The 27,090-nt window shown below is 34.9% G+C and overlaps 3 protein-coding genes and 2 long non-coding RNA genes across 5 annotated transcripts; 3 read left to right on the top strand and 2 right to left on the bottom strand.

Moving 5' to 3' along the window:
• Positions 1–601: 601 nt before the first annotated feature.
• On the top strand, positions 602–1,288 carry LOC144344241 (uncharacterized). Its single transcript, XR_013419139.2, has 2 exons — positions 602–718; positions 1,236–1,288. It is a non-coding gene; the product is annotated as an uncharacterized LOC144344241 (long non-coding RNA).
• Positions 1,289–2,140: 852 nt separating this feature from the next.
• On the top strand, positions 2,141–7,131 carry LOC100367813 (uncharacterized). The gene is made up of 6 exons (XM_085493523.1): positions 2,141–2,297; positions 4,834–4,854; positions 5,219–5,301; positions 5,547–5,713; positions 5,823–5,940; positions 6,757–7,131. The coding sequence occupies exons 1-6, from the start codon at positions 2,234–2,236 to the stop codon at positions 6,874–6,876; spliced, it is 573 nt and encodes a 190-aa protein (XP_085349649.1). The 5' UTR covers positions 2,141–2,233; the 3' UTR covers positions 6,877–7,131.
• Positions 7,132–8,829: 1,698 nt separating this feature from the next.
• On the bottom strand, positions 8,830–13,021 carry LOC144349225 (uncharacterized). The gene is made up of 3 exons (XM_078007876.2): positions 12,859–13,021; positions 9,590–9,814; positions 8,830–9,209 (listed from the first exon to the last, which is right to left on the bottom strand). Exons 1-3 carry the CDS (start codon positions 12,968–12,970, stop codon positions 9,103–9,105), a joined length of 444 nt encoding a protein of 147 aa, XP_077864002.2. The 5' UTR covers positions 12,971–13,021; the 3' UTR covers positions 8,830–9,102.
• A 1,518-nt stretch (positions 13,022–14,539) lies between these two features.
• Positions 14,540–18,936, bottom strand: LOC146730280 (uncharacterized). Its single transcript, XR_014927407.1, has 2 exons — positions 18,870–18,936; positions 14,540–14,968 (listed from the first exon to the last, which is right to left on the bottom strand). It is a non-coding gene; the product is annotated as an uncharacterized LOC146730280 (long non-coding RNA).
• Positions 18,937–21,769: 2,833 nt separating this feature from the next.
• On the top strand, positions 21,770–26,387 carry LOC144349224 (uncharacterized). The gene is made up of 5 exons (XM_078007875.2): positions 21,770–22,007; positions 22,361–22,477; positions 23,973–24,071; positions 25,652–25,750; positions 26,117–26,387. The coding sequence occupies exons 1-5, from the start codon at positions 21,917–21,919 to the stop codon at positions 26,185–26,187; spliced, it is 477 nt and encodes a 158-aa protein (XP_077864001.2). The 5' UTR covers positions 21,770–21,916; the 3' UTR covers positions 26,188–26,387.
• The last annotated feature ends 703 nt before the right edge of the window (positions 26,388–27,090 follow it).

Consider the following 27,090-nt stretch of genomic DNA (forward strand, 5'->3'; position numbering starts at 1 on the left):
GACTGACTTTCCCAACATCAATATTTGAATCAACCGGTCTCCTCTATGCAAACAACCCGTTCGCTCTATTACAACATCTAAATTCTGTTGTTGTTTTACACTATATTTCTCGATTGTTCCAGTAATTCGAATATTTGTGCTAATAATTAATATCATAAAATGTGTTTGTGATGTAAACCCAACACTATTACTTATGTTACCAATAGTTTCCGTTAATGTATTGATGCCCGCAGAAACAAGCATGCGTGATAATCGCACGAGAATTAACTATATGTACGTAGCAGTACACTGATCACGTATGCAAATGAGATAAAACACTCTGTGTAGTAATATGCTGCAAAATAAAGTTGCAAAACGGCTACATATAGGATAAAACCTCGTCAAAACCTCGGAACAAATAAATATGTTTGTTAAGGCCAAATCAACATTTTGTGTATTTAATTGCTATTATATTTTTTGTATTTACAGCATGCTATGCTATGTATTATTCACTGTAAACTTGGATAAATCCATGTGGCGAATAGCGCCACCCAGAGTTATTTGTGAAAGTTATTAATAGTATCAAGGTCAGTTCTTATCTGAGATTAAAAACAGATGAGTTGGCAGTGTGACTCGGCTAACTGTACGGTACGGATGTACGCTTTTGAGGTCCATCAATACCTTGATATTGCAAACTGTTTCACTTGAAATTGATTGGCTAGGAAGGTCTACAAACACGGTGAGTGTTTAATGAATCACATGTGCTCTTTTGGCAGTTTAATTTTAGTGCCATTATGGTGCAAATATATCGTACACTGTTTACTGTGCCATCACATTGATTTTTAAGTGTAAATAACTTCACTATAGCCAGAACAACCAAGATTTCAGTATCGATTTGAATAAGTTTGAATAAGTTTTATTATACTCGTTTAGTTTACATAGTTTATGTTAGGAAACTTTGTTCGTTTCAAGTACAACCATTGTTAGTGTACTAGTTGCACTGTCTATTTCTCAGAGCTATTTATAGAACTTAAACTTGTCCATGCATGCATATAGATATTAGGTTACTTGGAAGAGTCATTCCACTCATATTACAATTATACAGTGTCTTTGTTAAAGACAGGCTGAGCATTGTAAGCCATGAAGTACTATGTGTATTTTTAGATATTTTACACTGTGTGTACATCACTAGAAATGTATTTGCTTTATTTTATCATTGTATGTGTATTTATTATTTTGTTTGTGTTACATTTCAGTTAATCGTCTTTCTACATTCTTTGTATGGAATAAAGAGTCGTGATACAGAAAACAGACTTTTGTTCAATTAGTGTGGAAGAACGCATTAGCGAGAGGATGACTTCCTGGTGTAATCAGTACATAGTGGCAAGCTTATTCACTGTGTCAGCCATTAATTAGGCGTTATACGGGACCAGTAGAACTTGGAGTTTGCTTGTGCACTACAATGTTTATACTCACTTTAGAGCGTCGTGTCGTGATCGATATGGGTCCCATGCGACGTGTACAACGCACGTAAAATTAGCATGACAATTTCGGCTACCACCATGAAGCAAGGGATAACAATGCTGAATTGAAGGGCGGGCGAACATTTTAGAAAACAGGTTTTTAAAATATGTTGTCTGTGTTGTAATATAACAATGCTAGATATAGTCAAAGGGTGGCAGTCGTGCGTCGTGTCGCGTCCTGTTCGATGTGGGACTCATAGCGACGTATACAACGCGTGTAAAATACAGTGTTTATTTACATAAAATTCGAACACGCGCTGCGCGACGACCACCGCGCTTTAATCACTTTTTTCAGTATAACATGTTTTTAAAACACTAACTATTTTATTTTAATGCGACGTTTAATATCGGCGTCAGCCACTTTTAAATAACATGATGGATAATAGTATTTATCGTAACTGTGTATAACAGGCTGGTATAACAAATACATAGCAAATATTTTCTTCCTTTCTTTTAAAAATCAACAAAGCGGTGTTAATGAGATGAAAACAAACCACAGATATTTAATACAATATGATATGTGTATTTGATATATTAAAACAACGATTAGTTAATTTTACTATAATATTTATTGACGTAAGAGATAATAAATGGTTTGACCCTGCCACAGCATGCGGTGTCTCGGAATATAGCACGTCTATAAATAGTCGAACCAAACCAGCTCGATATCGCTATCTAAGAGACGGTTCGTCTGGAGCTCTGACTACCTCCGTCATAAATTCGGCAAAGAGATGGGTAGTCTCACTATGGATGTCAGTGCACTGGTCATTTTGTTCGTGGCGTTGTTCGCTCTCGGTAAGTTGATTTCTAAACAGTCATAAATACGATTCATTTTACAACAACACATGTAGTTTATTTATAGCTTCATAGATACATGTACATGTACTGCATTGTGTTCAGACGCAGACACACATATGCTTCCATTTCTCAGACGCAGACTGCAATATACATGGGACAATTGTTTGTCCGCTTAATAGTACATAGGAACGCATACTCTACAAATATCCAACATTATGGAGAAATAATAGTTTTTATAGGCCGTCGTACTTGTTTACGTTTCGCACGCGTGCGCATTTAATGTTTGACAGGAACCAGCCATTCGTCGAAGACAAAATAATGGCGTTCTTCGTTGCTGTTGTATTTAAAAGGCGGTGGTCGTCGCGCATTTTCATGCGTTGTGCGTTCCTATTAGTCTCATATTGAACAGGACGCAGCGTGACAACCACTAACCTTTAAATATACAAGTATCCATTACTTTCAATAAAACAGGTTGAGGAAAACGTTGTCATAACAGCTCATGAACTAGCGCTGATCTCTGAGCGACATTTCGTGTTAGACAGTCGCATGCTGATGGACATAAATTTAACATATGACGTCTAAGTGTCCATCCTTCGACGGACGTGTTTTACTTGTCCCCATTCAAATGTGTTCTAATTAGTTAAATATAAGTCCCACCACCACTGCTATACGACCTGAACAATGAACTCGAATTCTGTAAATAGTAGTACCCTATGACGACACTGGCGTAACGCGCCCTCAATCGGCTTGAGTAAAACAATGATGACATCGTATAATTTGGCCAGGAGACGTGCAAAATATCGAGCGTGTGTCGAGAACCACCTTCGAGTCAAATGTAGCGAAGGTATTAATTGTTTAGTGTTATTACATTCAATATGTTGCATTATTTGTTTCTACACACTGAACACAACTAAATTATATTATTTGTGATTGTGATCCGAATGAATATTATATTTTATTTTCGTCATACTTTTATTACTATTTATTATACCACCAAAATACAAAAAATGGAAAAACACGTTACAAGAAAATGTTTCGGAAAACAAAGAGTTCTAATTTGCAGAAAATGGTCGAAATTTGCATTTTTGCACTGGTTTATATGTCGGCATTTTAACATTTTTAGGCAGAGGTTCGTTTCGGGGGTCTAGCAGTAAACGGAAACTCACCTATTGCTATATTTAATGAAATTACTATATTTTTTACTCCCGTGTGCGAAGGGAGTCTTTGCAGTTAGTGTGTCTGTGTGTGTGTCTGTGTGTGTGTCTGTGTGTGTGTGTGTGTGTCTGTGTCTGTTCCACTGATATCTCAAGAACCATACATTGATTTTTGATGAAACTTGGTGCATAGATGTTCTGGGCCAATGCGCATGATTTGCATGATAATTAGCTGATTTTTAGCTGTTCCATAACTGTTCCACTGATATCTAAAGAATCACTCATTGGATTTTGATGAAACTTGGCACATAGATGCTCCAAACTAATGCGCAGATTTGATTAATTTTGGGTAAAAATCTGTGCAATATTAATTACCTAATTTGCATAATGATTAATCAATTTTCGACTTTTCCATTGATATCTCAAGTAGTAATCATCACATTTCAATGACACTTGGTACATAGATGTCATAGGACACTGCACAGACCTGATAGTTTTTTGAGTAATATCAGTACATATTAATTACCTAATTTGCATAATTAATTAATTTTCAGCTTTTGATATTTCAAGTAGTAATCATCACATTTCAATGACACTTGGTAAATAGTTACTTAAGGACTGTGCAGACCCTTGATTAGTTTTTGGATAAATATTTGTGCATATTAATTACCCTATTAGCATAATTAGTTAATTTTCAGCTTTTTGCCTGATATCTCAAGTACTAATCATCTTATTTCAATGAGAATTGCTACATAGATCTTCTAGGACTATGCAGAGATCTGATTAGTTTTAATTGGATATTAATTACCTAATTTGCATAATGTTCCACTGATATATAAAGAACCACGAATTGGATTTTAGTGAAACTTTTAAAGAGAACTATGCAGAGACCCAATTAGTTTTTGGTAAATATTTATGCTTATTAATCACCTAATTAACATAATTAATTAAACACTGATATCTCAATTACTGATCATCACATTTGAATAAAATTTGGTACATAAATGCTCTAGGCCAATAGACAGACCTGGTTAATTTTGGGTTAAAATTTGTTCATATTAATTCACTAATTAGCATAATAATTCATAATTTGTTTGTTCTGTTCTGTTCATATTTGTTACCTGATTTACATAATTAGTTTTCAGCTTTTCTATCAATATCTCATGTACAAGTAATTTTGAATTAATTTTTAATGTGTCTTCAATACTCTCAGCACACGGGAGTTCTTTCTAAGCTTTCTTTGATATTAATTGACTTAACATATATGGCAGTAAGGATTTATCATCAGTTTTATTGATTTTTAGTGTTCTAATAACTAAAAATAAAAACAATGTATTATTACCATGTGTTGACATGTATATTTCCTTGTTCGTTTCCAGCAACAGTGGTCAGAGGATCAGGTACGATACGTTTAGTTATTATAGCCCGCCCATTGTGATCACATGATATGTTTCATGAACGAATTTGTAATGTTGTACTACACCTCGTAGTTTAATTATTCAGTGTTCCGCAACTCCCGATTGTGTTACTCACGCGTGATTTTTATTCAGCCCAGAACACGTGACTCTCGCGTGTACCTAACGCCTGGCTTTTGTCCTTAACTGCGAAACACGGGTGTTATTTTTTAAATTTTAGAAAACAAACGTTCCATTTTCTGACAATCTTTTCAGGGACAACCTAGTCTACATGTGTCATTCTAGTGCCAAGTGATTGAATGTTTTCCCTGCTACGATATCATGCCTTTTTTTTTTTTTTTTTTTTCAGAAGAGTATGCAATCTGCACTCTTATGAAAAATCCGAATTATGAGGGGAGCGATGTAACGGGCAATATTTATATACGACAGGTGGTGAGTGAAAGTGTTTTGAAAGTATTTTGAGTGGTAAATACATGTAATATTTAAATGCCGATTGCCCTTTTGTTGGTAAATGTTTTTTCAGAATGCCTTAGTGCGCCACGATTCGTGGATTTACTACAACAAATTTTGTAATCAGACCAATGTGAACGCATATATCGGCGTACCATTTCCAATTGCGTCAAATTTATATATTTGAAGAATTCCAAGCATATTATTGAAAAACAAATCATTTTCAGGATTCGGAAAAGAGTGAGATCAAAATTGAGCTGGAAGGACTGAGTGCCCACAGCTCGCATGGGTTTCATGTACACGAGAAGGGCGACCTCAGCGATGGGTGCGAGTCAACAGCTGGCCACTATAACCCATTCGACATGGATCATGGCGCCCCCACCGACAAAATCAGGTAAATACAAACTTCAAGAAGTATTGTCTACATTGCGAATAAAAAAAGAGACAGTACCATATATTGTAATTTGGGAATAGTAAACTTGACGTTTTATGTATTTTCCCAGACATGTCGGTGACCTTGGTAACATAGTAGCGGACGCTAAAGGACGCGTATCCACTATAATCACTGATGATCAGATTTCCTTGGTGGGAAGCTACTCTATAATTGGAAGAGCGTTCGTGGTATGTACTCACATCATTGCCAAATAATGTATTAGTATAAGTTGCCCAGTTAGTTACCGTGCCCTTAAACATGTACGTCTTCGTTCAATACAAATACCGGTTGGTACGGTAACTCATTATTACATTTTAGAAATATTTTAGCGGTCTGAGATTACGGTACACTTGTATTCGCTCAGCCCGTTTTTTTTTTCTTTCTGGCTTCTATGCTTCGGAGAAACGACCACTCCACACTTTTGTCTCTTGCGTCTCGAGTTTTTATTCTTAAGATTTGATATTGAATTCTGAAATACACTTTCCGTACACATTCCTGGTGTAGATTTTAGTACAATGTATGTTGACATCGTCACAGAAATGTCATATCACTCAAACGAGTAATGCATACTGGAACGGGGTAAAATGAAACTGACAGTGTAAAAGGTTTAATGACTCGGTTTCTATTTTGTACTCTTGCGTGTGCATTGCTTAATTTAAGGGGGCGATTATTTTTGATTGAGCACTCAGTGAGGTATTGCATTGCCTCAGAGAAGAAATTAATTTCTGGTTCACTTCAGTTAAGACTGTACTTCAAACTGAACACGCTTTCAAGTAGGCATTGGGTGTCGTTCTAGTAATATATGCTGTTTATTTGGCGTTGAAATACTAAACACTCTTTACCCACAGGCTTGTTAAATTGCTCATATAGACGTATACAACGTGTGTAAAGTACATTGTTTTTTTACATGAAAATCGAAAATGCTGTCTTTGATTTTATTGGTGCAACTCGTTGTTAAGATCATCAAATTTGAATAGAAGGATTGATTTATTTATTTGCAATAGGTGCACGAGGGAGAAGATGATCTTGGGAAAGGTGGCGATGAAGGCAGTAGAACAACAGGAAACGCTGGTAAAAGAATGGCTTGTTGCGTTGTGGGCATAACCGATAAATCCGAGGACTAGACTTACTGTATCCATTGCATCGAGTTATTCGATCATAATAATTGAACCACATTTTTTTTAGTTATTTCATTGTTTAATCACAGTTGTTTTTTTACCTCAGACAAGTAATACATTTATTAGTTGTCCGAGTTCTTACCAATAACATAAGCGTCTTTGTTTATATCCACCTCGTTACCAGTATTATTACATAAGAACTGCACACAGTAAGCCTATGTACATGTTATAATAAAATTAAATGCGATTCATTCATCGATATTCACTACATAGGGCAGCCATTTTTTATACAGCTCGAAACTAAATGGAAGGACAAATTGAGAAACCAAGCTTTTACAATCAAACGCTCCGTTAGGGTAGCATTAGGCCAACAGTTAAAATTCGTCGTTTTTGCGTGAACAATAATCACCTTGCATACGAACACCTTATTTTGAAGGACCTAGAACATTTTACCGGGGTATTTGAAACCGAATTCATTTATTTCACAGCTGACTGTGGTACTGAAGTAAACTAGGTTGCACACAATCATAATCCGCCTATTCATTTGCTATTTAAGTAGTGTCTTATGAATATCTTCATCCACGCTACTTGTTTTGCTTTCAAGGCACATTTATTTTAAATTGTGACGAAGCATTCCTGTGACGTAAATGGATGACACGAAAGCCACTCAAAGCATTGGTAGCGTTTTAATCCACCAATGAAGATTGTTTTTGTTTTTTTATTACGAACGTCTTCACAACTACAGTTGTCGAATTTACTTCACTTCATCCATATATGTCACGGTTTTGACGTTTATTAAACCCAGGTTTGAATATTGTTTTATTCCATTCTATATTACCCTTGATGTGTCGTTCCTAATTGGCATGACTTAATATTTATCACAAACCACGTGACAGGTTTTTTAATCACTTTGATGGTGGGGGGACTGAACTGAGTACAAATAAGTAAGTAAGCCAAACAGCCCGATCCTAAAATGGCAATTATATTTGATAAAGATAACTTTCGAATGAAAAGAAACTTCAGAATACTGTAGACATCACATTAATGTATACATTGCAAACTCCGATCTAACTCGATTTTTTGAGGCGGTTCATGGCCACGTAAAACTAACTAATGTGAATTTTCTCTTTCAGAACGGCTTTGAATACTAAAATATTACGATAACCTTCTTTGTAAAACTAATATGTTGTCCACATAGATTATGATGAGTAGAATGTGTTTTTTGTTTTATATCGTTAACTATAATAACATATTCACTATAATGACATTAACAGAACTTTATTGAATCATCGAAAAATCGCTAACATTTTAAAATCATAAACCTGTGTTTACATATCAGAAAATAATAAGTTGAAATATAAAAACACTTGATTGCTGGGTTTATCATAGGTCACCATGACAACTCAAATAACAAATGTATTTGGAAGTATTTATAAACGTACAGCTACACTGTGTAACTATAAGAAGAAGCTTACATCAACATATTATAAAATCGTATATATCATTGGAAAGTCAATTTTCTCCTATTCTACTCAACTAGTCCCACAATCCAACTAAATCAAAAAATGATATGTTCTTATCTATTGTCCAGGATAACGGCCAAACGAATTTTTGTATAAGATGATTCGTATCCAAAACTCATAAATGAGAGTTGTCATAAATTTATAATATGTTAAAGTTACACTTCAAGAATTATATTGAATTGATAAATAAAAATGTGAATAATATTCCGTATATTAAATAATATGTAATATGTGTCTTTTATGGATTTTCGCAGTCACATGACCTCGTTCAATTGTGATATTTGCATGAGGTATATGTACTGTGTTAGTATTAGTATATACGGAATACGTAGACAGATAGACTGGGAAAGTATACCAAGGGACAATTACTGATTATTAATTTTAATATTGCACATTTTGTCTTTATATTCATCTGAAGTGTGTCACGTGACTATAGATAAGACATTAATTATCAGTAATAGTAAATTTCCCCCATGAAATAATATTGAATTCACCAAAACAAAATATATGATTTATGTATATTTCGAATATAAAAAAAAGTATGTTTAACAAAAATTCAAGTCAACTAGATTCTACTCAAGTTTCTTGTAATTTTTAATACGGTATCGTCTAAATGTGATGGAAAATGAAATACAATATAGTATTTCATACAATGGAATTGCAAAAGCCCAACTAACAACTTAGCAAACATGCATGCAAAACATTTTATTCAGCGAGTTCTTGTTTCTGTTTGGCAAATTTGTTCAGGCAAGCTTCTTCTTCTGCACAAGTACATGGTCTTCAGTCTTCTGGCCCAAGAATTTGGTGAGTTACCAACTGTAAATGGCAATTGCAATAGGTTGTACAAAGTCAGTATCGGTATTAAACTATGCTGTGAACGCGACAAATTTCGACAAACTATGCTCTATCCAATGTAATATAAACTGGTTATGAGAAATACTATATATTCTCCAGATATCATGTTTTACTGATATTTACTAAACTATTGAATACTATAACTATAAAGTGTGTAAACATCTTCAACGTATTTTAATTTCAAATTGTTGACATTGTTACTTGTTACGTAAGCAAACACGTTTTTCAGGGAATGGCGTTTTAGCAACACTGTGTAGATATAATATAATTATTTTACGACCAGTTAACACAATAAATAAGTATACATCATTGAATTGAATAGATAAAACCTAAATGCTTACTATCAAATTGTCTTTTTCCTTCATTAGTATATACTCTTTGCTCTTTTAACGGCTCGTTGTGATCTTTATAACCCGAGGCGACTCTGGAATGCGTGTTAGCATCAACCGGTGTAATGTCAATGGCAAAAGGAATTCCTGTCGATTCGTGTACGCAGACGGTCAAAAGAACCACGTAAGCTAAGACTGAGAGGACCACGGGTTTCATGCTGTATGTCACGCTGTGGTCTGTTGGATAAAGGCAATAATTATACGTTGATAATGCTATTTGATATACTCTAACTGAACCTAATTATAGATAGACAGATACACGGGAGACGTCCATTGAACGTGTGCCTCTTACAGTGGGTATGTGGATAATTGAAACACTCGCACACAAGAAACGTAATTCGGTTCTGGGAACGCTATTTCAAAAACGTTTATCGAATAACGCTAGTTTACGCTAATGGTCGCGCACCCCACCCCCACCCCCGGTGCCGCTGCCACTGTCGATATTGTGAAGTGCGAACAAAGTTAAATATTATAATGCTGCAGCATTACCCTACGATATGGCTTTGCAGCAATAATCAATGTATATATGTATTCGTCACATGTACATACATTATTCATATCTTACTACTTATCGTATGTCAGTCGTCCTATAATACATCACTCTCGATAAAAATTGTTTAAGTGGTCAATTCGCCCATGCATTATAAACACATCGCTGTGATGCAATGTCATCGAGTTGTATAACGTTGTTTCTAATTGTCGCCGTAGGGTTGTGTCAATTTTAAAAGGTTTTATTGCAGTACTCCCACGTACTCCCACTTAATAATATTGCGTTTCACTATGAGAAAAATACCAGTTTTTCACTTTTGACATTTCGCATTGCCAGAGGTGTAAAAGACATTGACATTTATTGAAGGGCTATTCGAAAAATGTCAAGTGCATGCTGGGAAATGTTTAACGAGACCAATACATGCTCTTATTTGAAATAAAAGTAGATAATACGGTTTCCGTGCAGAAGCTTCTTTTGAGCTACTTGTTGACATATGGAAAGGTATACACCAAATAAATAAATAATTTAATTAATTTGAGGATGTAATTGATGTGCTCATTATACTAATCATGATTTCTTCATCAACAAAATTGTTGACACCATTTTTTGACACTGGCCACTCAGAAGAAAGTTTCACACCTGCTTTATCATTTCCACTCTCTCAAGAACACACGGAAACCTTCAGTCCATCTTTTAAGTTTCCAGTGGGAAATTATTGCTAGTAACACTATAGCATGTCTCATCTTTAACAATGCAAAAAATCGCCTGCTACAACGCGGTCGCTGATTAGCTGCCCGATCGAAATATAACTTGGTCGGTGTATAAGACTATTAACTCGTGAACGTGAATTACGATTTAATTTAATTCCAATTAATTATTCACTAAGTAGTATTCGATTACTAGTTGTCAATGACTGCCACTTTGCTGTTATTATAACCTGTCAAATATTTGCCACTTCAATTAGAAAAAAAAAAGAAAATTGAATCATTCAATGCTTTTCTCCAAACATATCAAGAACGATATGCAAGACTACAAGTGGACATAGACCGTACATTATATTGAGTTTGTGACGCCAACGTGCTCTTCAGTTGTTGTGTCGCCCTTGGGATCAGGCAAGCCCGTCGATCAGTTAAGTAAAGTAGTATGATTGAAGTCGAGTTTGTATGAAATATAACTCGTGACTAGGATTTAATTAAATATTCACATTCACAAGACAGGAATGGCTAAGTCTTGCATGCAATCTTGTACCCTGGCCTTTAAAAGACAGCTGTACATATTACAAAATGGATTTTGCCAGCAGGGAAAACAAATCGGATTGTAATAATGGGTGTTGTGTGTTTATAATGTGAAAGTATACCATTTTTGTCGTTTAGTTTGTGTAACTTTCCAAATAATAAATTTGGGATATAATTCTATAATATCTACTTATCAGAATGTTCAACTTATGAGAGGTGAATTATTATTAGCTGGAAAGATGGTTGAGATATTTATTTTACGCATGTATTCTACAATCGAAGCGGTCTAAGATTTCTAAATAATTGTACCAACAAGTAATCGTTTTACCGATTGTTTTATCGGAAAGCTATGTCAGTGTGTGTCACTGTCATTCTCTACATATCGGTAATATTCGTCATATGTCTGGATTGCGAAATTGTTGTGTTATGGATAGCTACGTATGCAGACATGTATGTAAATACGATGGGATAACATTCAACAGAAATCGATACACACATGTGTTGGTAATTACAGCAATTATATAGAAACAGAATTTGATATCTTGTAGAAGTAAATTATTTTTACCATTAATTAAAATGCGATGTTTGTAAATTACTATACAATAAATTAAAACACTATATTAAAACGATAAATTCTTAACATATAATGTTGCGTTTTGAGGGAAAGCAGGGAGCTGATCGATCCTTGTGCTGTTTTATTCAAAATACGACATGTTTTAAACGTTTCACACAGGAAAATGTCACGCAAAACTAGTTTTCTCTGTGGCCGTCAAATAATTTACAATATGCCTAATAAAATAGTAATACCCTGATTTACCGATGTAATAAAGATGTATCCTGCTGTATTGAAGAGCTTAGTGGAAATATGCTATTTGATAGCTCTTAATAATCTCCCTGCATCTCAAGGGAAGAATAGGTACGTGTTTAGATACATCGAACCCCGCACAGCTCAGTTTTCAAATCTTGTGTAATGCTGTGTGTGCATAGTTGACAGTTGAAGATATGTCGTGCACACAGTTACGTTTGCTGAAAGTAACGTTGACAACTTCACAAATAAAATACGCTGTAACATTTAAATATTCATTATGTATATTTCATGATCGTAGCTACTAATTCTCATGCAACGTGTCCTGTATTGCGCGGAAATTGCTGTACGTGCTACGGGGATTACGGGGGATATTGTTTGCACATGGAAGCACTGTCATTACTTCGAAATGGTGAGTCATAATTTAGCGAGTGCATTTGATGTTACGTGGGATTTTGTTTTATGAAAGAGATTATTCAGTGCAAGTGGTGTTGTTAGACATTGACAATGTAAAAATCTGTTGTGTTAATATGAAGATTAATATCATCCAACGAATGTGACATCACCCTAATAGATAATATTTGTTATAAACTTCAACACAGAGTTTACAATAACAGGAATATACTTCGCTTCACATCTATCTAGGAATCACTTAAACGCCATTGCTAGAAATTCGTAAGAACTTACTTACTTGCTTTGTTTGTTTGTTTTGATGTCACTCCCTGCAATAGCTTCTCACTGCTCACAAAGGCTGGATCGTTTGTGACACTCGTATCTCGGTAATGATACCTGATATTTACCATGTATCTATCTAGTTCCACTCACCAAGTCACGGATCAATGTCAAAAATGCCACGCCCACATCTAGGTAGCCCCTTACGCTCGTTCACCTACTAAGTCCATTAGCGATACCGCGACACATAAGCAATGCTCATCCAATTTCGTCAGTTAGTGCTAGCTCATTTCATTATTCATAAGTAAGTCATTACAGCAAGACATTGTTTGAAAACGTTTGGTTGATAGTTATTCTGACCACTGCCTGTTTTAAATACATACAACGTCGGACAAGGTAGTTGATACTATATTGGTGCTATGTAATGTGTGCGTTCTTTGGCGTACGTCGTTCTGCTATATGACATTTATAAAGAAACAAATGAATGAAACGTCTTACCATTATTCAGTTTCAATATTTCCTGCTCTGTGTTGAGATGATTGTGAGCCAAATTATTTTGCACATTATCTTGATAGTTATGTAATGCATGTTTGCTGCGTGAATGGTTGTGTAATATAACAGTGTGTGGTTTGAGAAAAACTGTCATGTGCATACAATGACAATTTAAAATCCTTTCACGCAAATTTTAATTAATTGTCATCGCAACTTGTTGTTTTTTTTTTAATGTTATGCAGTTAACAATGATTTCTGAGCTTAAACTGCATTATATCAAATATAACAGTAATTTATATGCCCTTGTGGGTAATTCATCTCATGAGTTACCTGGGCAACATAATAATAAGAGTATTTTGTTGATTAATAAAAATAGTGCGATTGCCATACATGATTAGTGACACTATATAAGTCTTTTTCATTTGTGCAGTCATTTCAGAATGGTGTATTCTATAAATATATAAAGGTCACAAGACGAGTTTGTAAGTATATAGCTCGAGGCGGACAATATCTAGATATTGCACTAGTGTGGCTACAGTATCTTGATATTGTAATCGTTCAGATAATAAACCTCGTATACAAACGTCACATACTATTATTTCCTTTATAGAAATGGACACTGCTCGAGACAGAGCAATTATTTGAAATCATTGATGTCAATTTCTATTGGTGACTTAATTAACACGACATTGAAATGAAACATATCTTTTAAACAACATGAATTGCTGACACCATGCACGCACTGACAATAACAAGCATATATCCACCAATAGTCATAGATCAAACTATTCTGGTGTGTGCGCTGCATATAAGCTATCCCATGCTCAGTTCCCGAGTGTCAAGTAATTCAATTTTAATTCTTCTGACTTCTGTGATGCATAATCAATGATCAATATATGATACCCTGCATCGCGTTGCCTTTTATTATTAATATAATACAATGGATTGAATACCACTATTTACATATTTTAAAGCCCCCTCCCTTCCCTCCCCCAGAAAGTAATGGTCCATCCTCACTTCTATATTCGTCAATTTATTGAATCATGACGCAATGTTACAGAGCACCGTCCAAGACATTATTTTCGTTATTTTCCAAGGAATTAAAGATAATCACCATTTGTGAATCGTTTACAGGAGCGAACAATTGAAATTGGTTATGTGTTTTGTTGTTGAAATCAATGTAAAAAAAGCAGTAATTACAAGCCTACTATGTTGACATAACAAGAGAATTTATTAAAGATGAAGAAAAATTTTCTGCTGACACCTAGTAATGTACTATTGTGATATACTGTAGTTACGTTTCGTTTGGGTCGATGTGTTGCAATTACTACTGATTAATAATTCAGTCGATAGTCAAATAAACGTGGATCAGCCATATTATTTGTTGACATCCCGACCCCACATGTGTTGTCTTGGCACCATGACGTGTGTTTCAAAAGGTTCCTCATCTAAGTCAACGTTATAAGGTACCACTCTGCGTCTCACTTGCAGTAGTCTCCTCCCTCCTGTACCGGCGTTTTCTGTTTGACCATCGGCTGTTAACGGTTTACCCATGGTTAGTACACTGAGTGACAGGAATAGGATGAGCACTGTAGTGGTATAGGAAACCTTCATTCTCCAATATTATGAAATTATTCCTGAAATGGAATTGACAAACTGATTGAACTAATGTGTGCATGACAATATTGTTATTTATTCCTAATAACTCTTATGCTAGTCGTTGGATATTTTCCCAGAATTTGCACTATTATCATTTCCTATTACATTTTATCACATTTTGAGCGAGATGAGTTGGCGACCTAGAAAACAGATATTCATATTTTCTTAACGTTGACAATATTTTATGCTATTATTAAAAAAATATGCAGATACAAAATAGTCAATCACCAAATAACTTAATAAACACGCATAAAAAACGGGTCAAACATCCATGAAAATGGCGATTCTTTAGCCATTCACTGTTTATATACTTGTAATAAAACGCCTTTCGCCATATCTCAAAATTTCGTTTAGTATCATATGATAATAATAATCACATGTAGGTTAAGAATGGATTTTTGTCACGAATTTTTGTTTTGATGAATGATACTATATCTATACTCTATTATAACATGGCTTCCTACATATTGCAATTTTACGGCAGTTTTTTTTTCAAAAAACATCGTATTGGCGAAAAACTTGATTTTTAGGTTATGTATTTTTAGTAAATATTTATTTTTTAAGCAGCAGCGTTATATAAAAATATAACATTAATGTACATGTCCTTTCAGATTATTTCGCTCATGAGTTACTTAGGCAACATAGTAATAAGATATTTCGTTCATTAATAAATAGTGCGATGATTTGAGAACAAGTGATACGAAATATGCAATTTAAATACGTATTGTCACTTTTGAGTATTTTCTATAAAATACAAAGGTCAGGAGACAGTCACTGTCTCTAATTAACAAGAATTATGACTTAGTATCTATCTAGCCCGCGGCGGGCAATAACTAGATATTGCACTGATGTGGGTACAATATTTAAATATAAAACACAAGTCAGAAAGCACAACTATGGATGACCATGGATTTGAACACACCCCATTTAGAGAACGGGTTATGTTATGTTCTGCAAAAACATAAATTAAATTTATTTCGAAAATAAGAAATATTAATAAATTTTACAATCCTAGTAAAAACAATAATGTATGAAAATGCAACGTCTTTATTATATGTAATTTTTTTCGCTTTACCAAATTTAACCAAATCGAGTTAATGGCGAATTATTATTTTTATGAAACTTTAACATGGGTCCTTGGGCAATTGTCTGAAAATGTCCATGTTTCTGTATTTTTCTCCTCAAAATAGATTTCGCATTGAAAAGTTGAATGATGTGAGACCACATACTTAATAATGTGACACATTTGAAACAAGTTATTGCGATGAAATGTTCTTCCCTTTTTATTAGATAAATGCGTAACGAACGAACTAGCATACGTTTTATTACGGTAGGGTAATGCATTATTTATAACTCGTTGAATATAGAAAGTAAACGCCAAATACTGAAACGTCAGATTCGGATATATACCTAGTTAGAATGAATACGTACAATCTGTTTTGATTAAATAACTAGGGCTCAATCAAGACGGTACTTCCGTTCCGTGTCGATGTAAAATGTAAGACATATTTACAAAGCTAGCCAACTATTGCAACAATCGAAAACGTGTATACTGACACGAATAAAATATAGTCCAAAATGTAAAATAAGATTGCACAGTAAAATGCATTATATCCAGTACCGACATCACTTCATTTGCAATTTACACATGCACAGTCGAGGGAGTCAATAGTGATATTCAATGTTGAGATTCTCGCCGAGCATAACAATAATTTTAAAAAAGAGAGATATTAAATACCCCAGAGGTTTCACAGTTCCGTTGATTCAATTGTAATCAAATACATGTAAATGTATTTCGATATTGGAATACAGATTATTATTATTATTATTATTAGATGCACCCAGTTTATGCTTGACTACCGGTTATAGAACGGCAACCATTGATTTTTTACATCGTGATTGTGACTGTTCGAGGACAGAATTGTTTCCGATAGCATTCTTAACTGTGTTGATTTGTACGTATATACCACATGTTGTTTTTAAAGTACGAGAATTGGCATGTGTATTACCAACAAGTTACTAGCTACTTTTTAGACAGTCAGTTTGGAATTATAAGGAGGGCGTCTGCCTTGTTAAGTGTTGTAATTCGCTTGCCTGTAGTTACATTAGAAAGCCTGAAACAAATATATAAGGAATTTAACGTCATAATTATCTGTGATTTAATGGCAAGTTGTGTCAACAGCAGTACGTGCGAACCCATACACTGAAGCTTTTTCCATTTCATTTTAAAATATTAGTACTAAGATAACTCCATGAACTAAATTTTACGAGCTTAGTTAAGCATTTAGCAAACATCTATAATCAAGAAAACCCAACAGCATAAAATACATGATTGAGAATAAATATTGTTTTTTGTGCGGCAACCTATTCAACAATGGTTCTGTCGTCATAAATCCGAATGCGTATAATTTCAAGAATGGAGCTGGATTAAACAAACCGCGTGAATATAGTAGTTATGCCATATAACTGTTGGTAAACTGCGACCGTGTATTCAAAGGTAGATTGAAGTCGACTAAAGATTTCGATGGGTTAGCGGGCTGTGAAACCGATGCATAGTATATCATCTTCGTTATACGTATATGTATCCAATTAGTTAAGTAAGTATGGTATTAGTATTATGTAACAGATTAATTTCAAGATTAAAGAACGTAATCTGGCGCCACACAAACGAAATAACTAAGTAAGTTTGTAGAAATCAGTCAATGTGGTTTCTTTATTATTGAATAAAAATGATTTCATTTCAGTTACAATATTAACGTGTTAAAATCGAATCTTAATTTTTGGATTGTTATTTACATCATAGTGAAATGTTTAAGTGAGTGTTGTTGGTGACGTAATAAAATAATGGGAATTTTTCAATGAATAAAACGTCAAATATATTCAGATTGATAATATGTAAATTGGGTTACTTTTATTGTAATTGCAACATCCAGAGATTGCTGATTTTACCTATTTGTATTTTAATGTAGTAAACAATGCAAAATCTGAAATCTGATTTTATCCAACCAATCAGCTGCTATATAAGTTGGATAAATTGATATTCTGATTGCTGAAACCTCTTACTATATTTTAATAATATGTTGAATGCACTGTTTCTGTCCGCGGTGCAAGTACCTCATTGCAGTCAGCAGCGCGTTATCACGTGCTATCTTGAACTTATATAACATATCGTGACAATTTCACACATTTATGAAAGCAACATTTTCATAATCAAATGTTAAGATTTTAGTATGTGAGGGAGTTTTAAATTACTTATATTTTTTACCCATTTGAATTTTTAGCTGTCTATACTATATATGTGTTATGTTCACCGGTGTTTTTTATATAATTTCTTGTCATCATACAATAATGCCAAAAGTACTCGAGTAGGCGTAATTCGGTGGCAAACGCTATGTTTGATATTGTGAACAAGGCTTCCTTAACAGCGATTCGATAGTTTTTAGTATGGATTATTTCTTGTTGCTTTTATTTTAAACAAGGAAATCGGGCACTGCGAACTTATTAACGACGTAACGCAAGCCAAATTACCTAGAAATATATTCATACTACATAGCCAATGAATTGAATTTTGTTTTCTTAGAACTAAACAATATTTATTATAATACTTCAGTTTGTCGTTTAAGTTACTGATTTAGTAGCGTCCATCTGTGATATTTATACTCCCAGTCTGTATAATAATATATCACGAGTTAATACATTGTTGGCATTTGTCCAAGAAGTTCACCAGCCAATGATATGTTTAAGAAATTATTATATCTATATAATTATGATTCTATTAGGCGGCGATGATGCAACGCTGATAACAAGTGAATACAAAGGTAATTCTGTCCTGAAAGTCTGAATAGCATAAACATCCAGCATTGAAAAAGTATACTATACCTCTATAGCGATTGTCCTCCCTCTGCTTTCTGCAACTATTGTAATGTTTCAATGATGTCGTTATATCGTCGAATTGAAAAGAAAGCGGTATATAATTCCCGTGTAATTCACCTGGGACAGTGTGTCTAATTGGTTTATATTTTATTAACAGCCATTTCTAAGCACCATTATTTTTTGCTTGTTTCCAGGATCATTTCTCAATTCCATTTTAATTACAGCAGTATTCGAAATGCAGTGGTCTGTGCAGAATTGGTGAAGCACGGCACGTTTTTTTTTTCCAATCATTTTCAAGGTTTCTACTACGCAGTTCGCAACGCATGTATCCTGAGTTGACAATATTAGAAAATAATGAATAACTAAGAAGTAATAAAATGAAGTTCAATTTGTATATTACAAACTCGTAATTAGTTTTAGGGAATTTGACGATACAAATACGCAATGAACATGATTAGAGATTTATTGAAATAATGCGTGCATATTTTATATTGATAGTACATATATCTCGAGTATATGTTAAATCCTATTAACCCAGTGTGTGGGTCAACAAAATGTGTGAAGAAAAAACTCCAGCAAACATTAAGGTGCTTGGAAAACAATGACACGAAATGCATGTTCTCCTAGATCTAAACTTTCCAACAATTAAGGTAGCGGGACTATTATATGCATACTTGTTTTCATCTTCTATTTGTGACCAAACGACTACAAATAGGAAAGTATGTATTTTTGTAATCGCCAGACTTCAAGCTGTTCAAAGGTGTGTTTGCCATGCCCGTATCTGCATTCTACGGTGCGTTACTCAATCAAAAGTGAAAAAATACTTTTTTTGTAAAAAAAAAATAATTACGCATTTATGCAGGTGATAAGAAGGTTTTTTTTCACTTTTCCTAGTTGTTCAATAGTCTGGTAAATTGAATGTGTCTGGTCAGTTTTATTCAAGCAGCGCGTTTTGAAAAGTAGTGTCCTGAATTTTAATTTCTGTTTTAGTCGCATTGCCCCCCAACTCAAACCACAACACATTGGTAAATAATCCATGAAATAGTTTGTCTGGACACATTCAAGTTCCTCTCATTGTCACCTTAAAGCTGTGAAAATTTGGTGTTAATCTGATGACAATAAGTATACGTTATTTTTTGTTAAAGACCTTGTATTTTGAAAAACATAAACTCCTAGAAAACGTCCATGAAGTCACAGCAAAGATTTTCAAGCTTGTTTATCGGCACAGACGATTTGTTTTTCCTTCAAGGTCTGTTTTAACATATGTAGGGTGTATCCAAATGTGTAAGGCTATTGGAAACCAAAAAATAAAGGAATGGGCTGGCTATAATTCAATAAAATCGGCAGATGAAAACACCAAAATCAATGTTTTTTTCAGTGGCTGTGTGACCTTGTGTCTGATACATTCATATGCAAATGACTAATCTGTGAAATAAACAGGGGCGGAGACAATCCACTCAAATGTTTGGAAACACTCATTGTGTGTCAGATAGCTACTGATAACACATCCTAACATTGCTTTGTCGTGAGTTAATCTTTGAAACTTATAGGCACACAGATTAAACCTGTGTTGTTGATTTTGGAAAACACTACTGAAGCTGCCTTGCTTCCCTTCAGAAAATCAACATTTTAACCAACTTACATGACATTCTAGGTTACGTTTACTTTATCAGATGAAAGTTTATAGTGCATTTCACCAATTAATAAATAAATGTGAAAATCGTAATTTTCAATGCAAATAATAGTCTCGCTACCTTAATACACAGAATATTCAGAGAGTTATACATTGGTATTTTCTTCACGTCAACTTAACAGTTTTATACTGTTGAATATATTGCGCTTAGAATGTGTAATCTTAATTAGTATTTTTAAACTAAAATCGTTATATAGTTTCCCTTAGATGAAATATTGAACTGCACATGTGTCCATGCTGCCTGTATAACTGGGCGTGTTATTACCTTCGTCAGTTCATTTAAAAAAAAAAGATATCAATTTTACGATAAAGACAATTCACTTGTATTATCGATAAAAATGTCAAAATAAAATATAAAACTGTTATTCGCATTATCTATTCGACAAAAGGTGAACTGAACTTTCAAATAATATCCTGTGACGTCAGAGATTCGGTTTGCGCATGTCAAATTTTATGGTAATGAAGCACATTATGCAAAGCGTGGAAAATTTTTGTTTAAAGTATGTTTAAATAATTCTGTTCTGACAAACGGTACATACAAAGATTACACGTCTTCTTATTGTTAGTTTGCCGCATCATAGTGTGTCGAGTAATCGTGATAGGCGTTCTTTGTGACAGAAACGCTGACATAAATGTGAAAACCGTATAGTGACCGAGAAAGTACTACTTCGTTTCAGTTTGAATGTATAATACGTATGTCACGCATGTTCTCATTGAGTGGTTGGACTTGAAACAACCAAGTTTCTGATCATCAGAATATAAATCCTGGGCAATTAATCACTAGCTATATCTGCTGTACGCCTTTACTCTTTAATGATTACAATCATGTCGATAATATTATCCAATATTTAATATTACATCGATTCACCAATTATTTAGTAATACCAACTTTAATCGTCAATAATCTTTCGACGAAGGTTAGCCATAATTTCCTCTTTGGATTAAAACAAACCTTGAATTAATCTGATGTTTTTTATATGTTCCGTAGAATTGTATAGCGACACAGTTTTGTCGTAGCCTGCAGAATAATAAACAGGTGAGTGTACATGGGTACATTTATAATACATCTGTGTACATCTCAGCAAGGCGCAGGAAATATACATTATATATGAATTAATTGAATATGCATATCCCAATTTCGTACTCTAGTGGACACAGATCCATTGATACATTCGATATGTTGTTTTCATTCTGCTTAAGGTACATTGTCACCTTGCGAGATCTGTTACACTTAAAGCTTACAGGTGTCAGAACGACAGAGCTGCCTCGATTGTAACTGGACGCTCACTTCCATACGCTTCTTAAACAGCTGTTACCAGTGGAGCTGCCTTGGTTGGGACTTGGACCGTAAACGTCGATCATGAAACAATGGAGAAAGATATTAATGTTAATGGTAATGGTGTGGGGTGTGACCCAGATAGTGGCCGACAGACACAATAGGAAACACTATGGTAAATGTATTTTATCACTCGATAGATGTAATGACTATTACGTAATACTGCACATATATTATAGTTAGTTACTGGGTAACATTTGATGTCGATGTGCATTAAATAGGTATTCCATTGAAATGCCGCTCTTTGTCTACCTATTAATTATACCAATATACCATACCATGCCAACAGCAATATGTTATTCCCTGTTATTCAGTAAATCTTGCGTCTCTTGTACGATGCACTTCAATTAGATTGAACAGTCATCACACAACACGCGTTAGTGGGCATTTGACATTCGTTGCACACGTCGCGTGAGACCCACACAACATGGTGGTGATGTGACGAATTAATACCAGTTATTTGTTTAGATTATACTGATAATGATATTTGGAAGTCAACTGGGCGAAACAATGGAATGCTGGGTCGCGTTATTGCTGGTATGCCTGTCTATAAAAACGATAATGCTGTAGAAGATGAACAAAAAAGTGAGTATTATTAATAGCATATGTCGGCTTACGTGAGTTGGGGTTTACCTGTCGCTATTTTAGCCCGGGAATCGACCACTTTCCAGGTAACCTAGAACCATTATCGTTCTAAAAAATAATAGCCGAGATATTGTTCCATGTCTCAAATTGTAGGATCTTGACATAGGTTGAAAAATCATGCATTGTTAATTACGGAGTACTTTTGTTGTACTGAATTAATATATAAATCTGGGTTTTTAATTTCAAAAGTTCCAACAAATGCATTATGTTCTATGGAATTGTTCTAAAAATGGCGATATTTGAAAACTATTAGTAAATAATGCTATTTCATTGTGCCATGGACTAGCTACATGATTGTTCACAATAAATCAATGAGCATTTTCATGTGATTTATGACCATTTTTTTCAAAAATTACGAGTAAGCTTTTACCCTTTTCATAGTTTGGGCGGAAATCCCATCACCCACAGATTCTTTAGTCTATTATTCGTTTTCAAAGTCTTACGATTTGATCCGGTTTTCATCCGGGGTTTTTAGTCCTGCCTGTCATTTTATAGTGATGGTTTTATATGGCAGTGACTGTTTAAACTGTTTAAGGTTGCTTCTTTCTGAATTGAACTTGCTATCATTGGTCTCAAGTTGTGTTTATTTCGTACATATTCATATTCCTCACCTCACCCATTAAATGTTAAATGTTCATATATAGTAGCTGTTATATAAAATTCCAAAAAGACAATTTATAGATGTCATTTAGGTGCCTTTCTTTGTATGCATGGACGATGATGGCGATTTTACATGTCATGGGTGTTACCCAGCAAACAGTGTTCATTAGGAAATCCTGATTAAGCCATTGCTATTTCTTTACGCGATTGTCAAAAGCTCACGGTACCAGCATGGCGCACTGCTATTGTATTGGGGAACGCTCACAGTACCATTGCGAGTGTCTCGCTTTATACTAGTATTTTAGACAGCTTACTTCTCCAGCAAAGGATTGTGGGTAGTGAAAAACTGAGAAAATGCTTTTATCTATAACGTGAGAAATACTGATATGAATCATTTCAAATTTGCGTAAAATAAATAAAAAATATTTGATCGTTAAAACTAGAATGATATTTATTTGTTCATATTTTGTGGTCAACAGGTTATATAAAACCTATACCTATATAACCTACTTACATTGATAAATTGTATAAAATAAACGAGAAATGAGCATTTGGTAGAAAAATACAAAAATGAATATTTTCTTTTCTGTTGTCATGACAACTATTTGATATGTTCGACACCTGTACATGTATGCTATCATATCTGAAGTTCAACAAAATTATAGATGAAATCACTTTTTCAATTTTTCACACCAGTACTGTACCAAAACTGTACATTGCATTTTCTTACATTTGCCGAGCTCTTTCATCTGAGAGCACTATGCTGTAGACCTAGACTTAAAGGAAAAGGCAAGGCTATCTACAGATAACAGATTTTCTACTATATTTATTCTAGATGAGCTCGGGTCCTTATTATTAAAAAGTTTTGTAAAGCTAGGTCTTATTAAAGACATGGACGATTTGACTTTACCCAATTTCAAGATAACCCTACCAGGCAAGTATGCAACTAATATCAGTTCTACTTCAATGTCATGTTGATACAATGCGCGATTGAAATTCCATGTGTGACGACCAAAGCTCAAATTTCGGGTATCTATCAAATTATACATGTTACCACCTCACTGTAGAACCTACAAAACGATGGTCAAAAGATGTTAGTTGGGTAATTAAGGTTATGGGGGTGTCATTTCCCGAACTACATCGCTGTGGTTGGTAAAACCACCAAATAAATGGCACTCCGAAAGCGTTAATCTATACTGTGCCTGCAAAATGATGATCTCGCAATGGTGAAAAATTTCTCCATGGCAACCGGTTGCAGATCTTCCCCAAAATCTAATTGATCGAGACAAGTTTCATGGGTAACCCTTGCTGAAAATGTCAAAAAAAATCGGTCAATATTATTGTGAGTTATCTGCAATTGACGAAGCTCCTTCCACGTAAACCTGTTTCCATGGCAACCAATTCCATGTCTCTTCCAGAATCAAGTTGATTTTACATTTTATCAAGATTAACCCTCCTGAAAATGTCACAAAATTCGTCCACAACTATTTATCCTGTCTGCAGTCAGGCAGAAAGACCAACAACAAACAGATGGAAAACATATTTCCTCCAATGTAGTGAGATCAATAGATACCTGAATCAAGCAATGATTTAAAGGGCGTTAGTCGTCGCGCCGCGCATGTGTGACAGTTGTGTTGATAAACATTGGTTTTTCCACAACCCATTGCGCTCTTCTAATGGAAATCAAAGTATGAGATTTGACCTTGGCGCGACTTGTACTAATTACCGTCGGTGACTCCTTCGATAACTTCCAATCACCTACAAATGTCTAAATTAAAGCTTGATAACGTCTCAGTTTGTACTTGTTGATCTGTGTAACAGCCAAAGTCGCCATTTTTGTTTCTATGAGACCCATGTATCTCGCGCATGCGTGGAGCGACGACTATAACCCTTTAAGAGTAGTATGAGATTTGTCCTAGGCGTGACTTGTACTAATTACCGTCGGTGACTCCTTCGATAACTTCCAATCACCTAAAACATATCTAAATTAAAGTTTGATAACGTCTCAGTTTGCACTCGTTGATCTGCGCAAAAGCCAAAGTCGCCATCTTTGTTTATATGAGACCCATGTATCTCGCGCATGCGTGGCGCGACGACTACCGCTCTTTAAAAGTAGTGAAAAGTTAAGTATTACTGTAAAAGTTTCGAAACGGTTACACGTTTATACGTGTGTGTAACACTATTCGAGAAACAAAAACAAGTTTCTTAGCTCGCTCGCTTTCAACAAGATCTTAGTCCGTACCACTACCGAAAAAATTGCGCCCACTAGCGACAAAGCGCGTCTGTGACGTCATACAGGCGCAGGTGGATGTAAGCTATGTCGTTCCAATACAACACTGTTTGCTTGTAGTCGTTCGTCAATTAGAATATAAGATACTTATTAAAACAATACCGACACTGTAGGTGGCGTCCTTTACACCCATTCACATCACAGAAAGTTTCGTTGCAAAAGAGCATGACTATAGTACGATACATTACACATCTTATGAATTATGGCTACCAATTTGTCAACAGATAACGAGGAAGTAGTAAACATCATGCCCCCTCTGGAAGAAACATTGCCAGAGAATCCAAATAGTCCTATTATTCGGTCAATCATAGAGAACCTCGAAGGTAAGATATGTTCAAAAGTCCAATGGCGGTGGTATGTGTCGTCGTATCTGTGCTTTAACGAAAAAAATAAACTAATAATGTGCGTAGACAGTTTTTGTGAATGCAATAAAAAGAATTAACATAAAGCGTTGTCGAGTTCTGATAAGCAATTCTAGGATGAGTCGACATCGAAGGTTCAAAACGCTGTTTCGCTTTCAGGGTCGTCTCTATTGGCGCTGGGCGTCCGTTGCCCCTGCGGTAGTTGACAATAGTTCGGTGAAACGGGAGAGGCGTGCAACCCTCTTCTGTATATGTTATGATTTTGTCGGTCGCTCACGCTTCAAAAAAGAACACATAAATGAGTCATGTTTACCTTTCTTTTTTCAGATATAGATGTGCGCCGTCTTTTACATGAGCTCGCTTACCAAGGGGAAGTCGGTCAACGTAACGCTCCATAAGACTAATGTTTGTTTGTTTGTTTGTTTGTTTGTTTTATTTCAAATATTATCGATTTGCATTTCAACTATTTAGTAATGTAGAATATAACTTAAAACGTGGTAACTGTTACTATGACAACAACAACCATAATCAACATGCGAATAATGCCAATCTACTTTTGAAATATTGAAGAAAAAATATATATATATAAACAGAATAAGTGTTATTAGTGTATTATTGGCATGGCAACACTATATGACTGTGTGAACTTGACATTTTAGGCAGTATACACTTATCAATCAGGAATGTTACGAAAGGATGGAACACTATTTAGGAGGGGACAATGTGTGTCGTGGCTTTCCCGATGACAACTGTGTTCTTTTATATCCGGACTTTTATACGGTAAATTACGATTTTGAATGAGACAACAGACATAGCATTCCTAAATCAACTCCATTCCTGCTACCTTAAATGACATTATTCCCGTCTCCTGTGATACACGAGTTCCGAATTCTTCCCATCGAACCTGGGGGATTACTTTTCAAAGATAACACCCATTCACTAAAATAACTGCACACAGCACGATGGGTTGACTCTAATGCTGTCTACGAGCAAGCAGGTAACCAAAGCCACCGCATAATTAACGCAAACTCTCACTGTGTATTCACTACTCAGAAAATCATATACTAGTACTGCGATACATTCGGAAGCCTGCCCTCTATAGTTACACTACTGATATTGACATTCAACCAATGACATTCAATCAAGCGAAAAATCTTCCGTGTGCTAAATCTTGCGGGTGAGGTCGTTGCACATGCGCAGTGAAGTCCTTAATTTTTTTCGCGGTTTGGTGGATTCTCGTAAATAATGTGCATTGTTCAATGAAAACAAACGTTCTTCTGTTTGTGCATCGACGGCAGAGG

The sequence above is a fragment of the Saccoglossus kowalevskii genome, chromosome 19, assembly GCF_978046115.1.
Source record: "Saccoglossus kowalevskii chromosome 19, keSacKowa6.1, whole genome shotgun sequence".
In the NCBI taxonomy this organism is placed as follows: Eukaryota; Metazoa; Hemichordata; class Enteropneusta; family Harrimaniidae; genus Saccoglossus; species Saccoglossus kowalevskii.